Below are 5,928 nucleotides of genomic sequence, written 5' to 3' on the forward strand. Positions count from 1 at the left end.
CATATGGTTAATGCGAGTGTTCTGTCAATCTTTTTGTTGGGTCCTGAGGTTGTCATTTCAGCTATCTTTTTGAACCTTCAATTAGTTATGGGTGATGTCCATTTTTAAGCATCTATTTGTGTAACCAATAGTGATGGTGCCTTGGCTTTTAACGTTTGTTTTTGGAATCGAAATACATTTCTTTTGTGACTTCTTGGAATTGAAATACATTTCTTTTATGATTATGAAACCTTTAACTTAGGTCTATTATAAACTTGCCACACATTAATCATACGTTATACTCTGTAACATCCAAGATCATGTAAAGCTTTTATTCGATGCAAAAGAAATGACACTCAAACACACTTTCAAATGTAAAAAAAAAAAAAAAACAAACACAAACAATCCAACCATGCTTAGTCGATCTTGGCATATGAATGAGATCGTATGTATGATCAGTCTTTGAGGAGATGGGTCTCGATATCTTTAGTCATGCTGAGAAAGAAATCCATTAAACTATCTGGATTTGGGACACTCTTATTGAGCTTCTCGTAGTGAAAAGTCCACGTAACAACAACGTTCTCTTCTCCATTCGTGTCAACATGAACCGTGATCAAAAATGTCTTGTAAGCTTCCAATAGATCGCCCCCGATTACCTTGTAGCACAATGACATTTTCTCGTCGTCAACTGCTTCGAGTTTTTCTTTGGCCACTTTTTGCTTCCCTTCTGTCATATCGTGAACAATAAACTATACTATTGTAATTATAATTACTTAAATTATAACACAACCAAAAGTTAAGTTATAAACATGTATGTACTAATAAGAGTTTCCTATTCAGGCTCCCGGGAAAGAGAGTAATTTTTAATCAGATGTACGCAACCTAATTAGCCAGGTTATATATCTTCTGATCGTTTATGTAATTTTTCCCGAGCTACAATAAGATATGCTACTAGTAAGGTTTGACTATGTGACAATTTACGAGGAAATCAATGTCTCAATTAACCAACTAACAACTAAACTATCATAAGTTATGATCGTTGTAAAACTTAATTAAGCAAATTAAGAAAATGAAAGGTGTATGTATTACCATGATGAAAGGTCCAGGTGATGATTGATCCAACAGTACCCCATTCATGACCATCGTGAAGATCAACACCTTTTATGTACTTGGGGCTCATATCAGCTATGTGATGTGGCCGATATCGGAATATTTCAAAGAGCACATCTCCATCTGACTTGACCGTTATTTGCTTAGTTTGAATTCCATTTAGAGCCATGGATATGATCTCTCTAATTTATTTTATGAAATAATTAAGCAAGAAAAAGAAGATGAAGAAGAAGACAATTATGGAAATGGTATTAGCTCCATGGCTTTATATATAATCAATTCGATCTTCTGCATGCTCAATTATTTCTTAATTGCCGCTCTACTTCATGTAAAATAATAAAATAATTTCATATATAATAAGTAGTTAGTTAGATAAGATTATAGAATGTTTATTGTGTTGAAATAATTGTGACTTGCTCAGTTTGACTTGTAGCAGATTGTGCATGTTCATGGGTTAGAAACTTAGAATACAACCCCAATTGCCAGGTATATTTATAACCATAATGCATCAGTTTATATGTGATAGCTCTTCTCATTCATATGACTCCTTAATATATACACAATACAATATACTGCTCTATAATATACACAATCACATTTGAAGGTCACCCAACAATTTTGATGAAAATCTTGGACAACCATTAAGTATTTTTTCAGGAATCAAAAAAATTTTGTGGTACACACTTGACAACCTACAAAAACTCGAAGTGTGTACAGTTGGACAATCTTATTTATTTAATTTTTTTTTTTTTTTGAAGGGCAAACATACACATCATTAACACGAATATTTACAACCACGAATATGTCCCAAGTGGGACTTGAACCCTCAACCTCTTGGTTGGAGGGCTACCACGATACCGCGACTAGTGACATAAAAAAAGTCATTCGAATTAGTAGCAAGATAGATATCGGATGTTTTGTCTAATCAGAATTGATAACATGCTTTTTCTATGCTATTGTTTGATTAAACAGAAACAAAATAGATAAATACGTACCCTTAAACAGGTTGCTATGATTGTGCATAAGATCATCGGTCCAATTTTTTTACTTGAATTTATAAGATACAAATAAATTCTGCAACTTCAACAATCTATATATGAACTGGGAGATGACGCCCCAACTATTTGCACCATTAGACCATGTAACTTGGCGTCGCACCATCTGACGCCTGTAACGCAGCGTCAGAGGAAACGCCAGCGGAACGTTATCCAGCAATCCAACGAAGAAAAAGAAAGCGTCAAGGCTACGTGGCTCGATTTGATTGGTTGGGCGTTTCAACGAATATATAGCCATTAAAATTATTTTTTTTTTCATGAATATTAATTAAATTTTATCTATTTTTGTTATATATATATTATCATCATTCTTTTCATCTTCATCTTCTCATCTACATCTTTTCATCTAATAAAAAAAAAAATATCTCAAACTTGAATCAAAGGCCACCATATCCAAACGAAATTGGAAACCCGAAACTAAGACCACAATTACCAAAAGAAGGCCCTATCAACTAGCAACGGCAGTGACACAACTCGTTCTTCATCTCGTTCATCAAAAGCGGGGTATTAGACATGCGAAAAAAGAAGAAACCATCCGAACCGCTTTTCAGGTGTTAGCATTTAGCCATCGATCCCTCGAAAATCAATGACCAAGTTCGCAAACAAATGATTGAAGGGCTTCAAAAAGTGAACCTCGAAAAATACAAATATTTGCTCGAACCAATTCGCCGCCGCCACAAAAAAGCGACTCATCCAAAACGACGAATAGTTTATTTTTATATTCTGTTTGTTTATTTCCGAATTGATATATATTTTTATTTTATTTTATGAATATTAGTTACTAGTGTTTATTGAAAGAATATGATCCGTGCTCTGTTATTGATATCCTTCCTCAATATATACATCATTGTAATCTCCTATGTATGGTAACCAAATAACTACCTCTCCACTATTTTGGGAGAAGGTTTACAAGACAATAAGCATCTATTTGTGTAACCAATAGTGATGGTGCCTTGGCTTTTATCGTTTGTTTTTGGAATCGAAATACATTTCATTTATGACTTCTTGGAATTGAAATACATTTCTTAATTTCTTTTATGATTATGGAACCTTTAACTTAGGTCTATTACAAACATACCACACATTAATCATACGTTATACTCCGTAAAATCCAAGATCATGTAAAGCTTTTATTCGATGCAAAAGAAACGACACTCAAACATACTTTCAAATGTAAAAAACACAAACACAAACAATCCAACCATGCTTAGTCGATCTTGGCATATGATTGATCGAGATCGTATCAGTCTTTGAGGAGGTGGGTCTCGATATCTTTAGTCATGCTGAGAAGAAAATCCATTAAACTATCTGGATTTGGGACACTCTCATTGAGCTTCTCGTAGTTAAAAGTCCACGTAACAACGTTCTCTTCTCCATTCGTGTCAACATGAACCGTGATCAAAAACGTCTTGTAAGCTTCCAATATATCGCCCCCGATTACCTTGTAGCACAATGACTTTTTCTCGTCGTCAACTGCTTCGATTTTTTCTTTGGCCACTTTTGGCTTCCCTTCTGTCATATTTATTGTTAACAATAATACTATAGTATTTATAATAATTACTTAAATTATAACACAACTAAAAGTTAAGTTATAAACATGTATACTAATAAGAGTTTCTTATTCAGGCTCCTGGGAAAGAGAGTAATTTTTAATTAGATGTACGCAACCTAATTAACCAGGTTATATATCTCGTGATCGTTTCCGAAATTTTTCCCGAGCTACAATAAGATATGCTGCTAGTAAGGTTTGACCATGTGACATTTTACGAGGAAATCAAGGTCTCAATTAACCAATTAACAAGTAGACTATCTTAAGTTATGATCGTTGTAGAACTTAATTAAGCAAATTAAGAAAATGAAAGGTGTATGTATTACCATGAAAAAAGGTCCAGGTGATGATTGATCCAACAGTACCCCATTCATGACCATCGTGAAGATCAACACCTTTTATGTACTCGGGGCTCATATCGGCTATGTGATGTGGCCGATATCGGAATATTTCATAGAGCACATCTCCGTCTGACTTGACCGTTATTTGCTTAGTTTGAATTCCACTTAGAGCCATGGATATGATCTCTCTAATTTATTTTATGAAATAATTAAGCAAGAAAAAGAAGAAGAAGACAATTATGGAAATGGTATCAGCTCCATGGCTTTATATAGAATCAATTCGAGCTTCTGCATGCTCAGTTATTTCCTGTTTAATTGCCGCTCTACTTCATGTAAAATAATTAAATATTTTCATATATAATAAGTAGTTAATAATTAGATAAGATTATAGAATGTTTATTGTCTTGAAATAATTGTGACTTGCTCAGTTTGACTTGTAGCCGATTGTGCATGTTCATGGGTTAGAAACTTAGAATATACCCACCAGGGGCGAGTTTAGTGGATGATGAAAGGGGTACTATGACCCCACTATGACCCCACTAGTATAAAATATTTTTTTTATAGAATGTGTAATTTAATTGTGTCGGATACCATTAAATTTAAGGATAAGACCTCGTATATTTTTAAAATTTATAGTTTCTTTGGTAAACAACCACTAAAATGCCCTTAAAATATAATTAATTCTAAAAAAATTTCATGAACCCCATTGAAATTTCATTCTGGATTCGCCACTGATACCCACGTTTCACGAGTGTGGGTTGTACTGTAAGTTGTGAGTCGTATTCTTATGGTAGTTTGTTATTTTGTTATTTACATGATAAATAAATGCAATTAATTATTGTAACACAAAAAAAGTTCATTAATCATTTCAGGCTTCCCTCAATGGTATGCTCACACCTTGTGTGTGGAAGTAGGGGTTTAGGTTATGGGTTCGAGCCTCGCTCTGCCCATCCTATTAATCAATCTGCCTGAAATATGGAGCTCCAGATTGACCTCAAGGGGTTTTTCTCCCGAATCCATTCAGAAACCAAACTCGGTTCGCCTGTCCCTCATGATGATTTAAGAAAAAAGTTCATTACCCTTATGAACTTGGAGATGAATGCCCAACTATCTGCACCATTAAGCTTCCACCTGCTAGAATCATGCCCCAGTTCTTGATTTTATACGTGTGAGCAAGAACAATTTGTTTAAAGACAAGTTGTTGGCATCGAATACTCTCATTTGCCACGCACGCACGCGATTTTTGTCGAAAACCGAACCGCATTTCAGGGATCCGAACCTTAAACTAACCCGAGGGGCAAGCGGGTCGGGTTCTGAATACGGGTCGGTAAAACCTCTCCCCGGGGCAATCCGGCTTTTTAAGAAATAAATCTCACGGATATTTTTAAGGAGAGGACCTCCTCATCCCATCCTAATACACAAGTGTAAAGGGGTTAACCAATTTAAACTACATTTAAAAGCATTACCATTATCATGCTATTGCTAATACAACATGTCAATTGCTAATTTTAGAATTATAGTGTTTCTTTTTGTTATTATTTCACCTAAAAATCACTATATCTTTACTAGTTAAAGCTTAAAACTGCATTAAAGAAACATTTTTATATTGTATCAAATGAAGTTAAGGAGCTAAATTAAAGAAACTGGCAAAATGCTGAACTGGGTGTTCAAATGTTATGAACAGAAAGAAGATTCTTCTAAGCCTAAAATATTTTATGTCATGTATGTGTTAGTTATTTGTTACATTTCTTATGCTTTTATTTGAATGTGGCGCGACAAAAAACAAAGCACGTATTAAGAAGGATAATGAGGTTACGTGTGTGTTAACATGCTTTAAGATATCAAATTTTCTCCTTTTTGAAATGATCTAAAAGTAGAGTTTCTGAAAGCGGAG

The 5,928-nt window shown here is 34.3% G+C and overlaps 2 protein-coding genes across 3 annotated transcripts; both read right to left on the reverse strand.

Annotated features, from left to right (window-relative positions):
- Positions 1-214: 214 nt before the first annotated feature.
- On the reverse strand, positions 215-1,465 carry LOC139843756 (kirola-like). Its single transcript, XM_071833903.1, has 2 exons — positions 1,069-1,465; positions 215-706 (listed from the first exon to the last, which is right to left on the reverse strand). Exons 1-2 carry the CDS (start codon positions 1,256-1,258, stop codon positions 435-437), a joined length of 462 nt encoding a protein of 153 aa, XP_071690004.1. The 5' UTR covers positions 1,259-1,465; the 3' UTR covers positions 215-434.
- A 1,813-nt stretch (positions 1,466-3,278) lies between these two features.
- LOC139845112 (kirola-like) lies at positions 3,279-4,404 on the reverse strand. 2 transcript variants are annotated; one of them, XM_071835342.1, is made up of 2 exons: positions 4,020-4,404; positions 3,279-3,653 (listed from the first exon to the last, which is right to left on the reverse strand). In XM_071835342.1, exons 1-2 carry the CDS (start codon positions 4,207-4,209, stop codon positions 3,388-3,390), a joined length of 456 nt encoding a protein of 151 aa, XP_071691443.1. In that variant the 5' UTR covers positions 4,210-4,404; the 3' UTR covers positions 3,279-3,387. The 2 variants fall into 2 exon arrangements, with proteins under 2 accessions (XP_071691443.1, XP_071691442.1); XM_071835341.1 differs by having other exon boundaries at positions 3,279-3,656.
- Positions 4,405-5,928: the final 1,524 nt, after the last annotated feature.

The sequence above is a fragment of the Rutidosis leptorrhynchoides genome, chromosome 4, assembly GCF_046630445.1.
Source record: "Rutidosis leptorrhynchoides isolate AG116_Rl617_1_P2 chromosome 4, CSIRO_AGI_Rlap_v1, whole genome shotgun sequence".
NCBI lineage: Eukaryota > Viridiplantae > Streptophyta > Magnoliopsida > Asterales > Asteraceae > Rutidosis > Rutidosis leptorrhynchoides.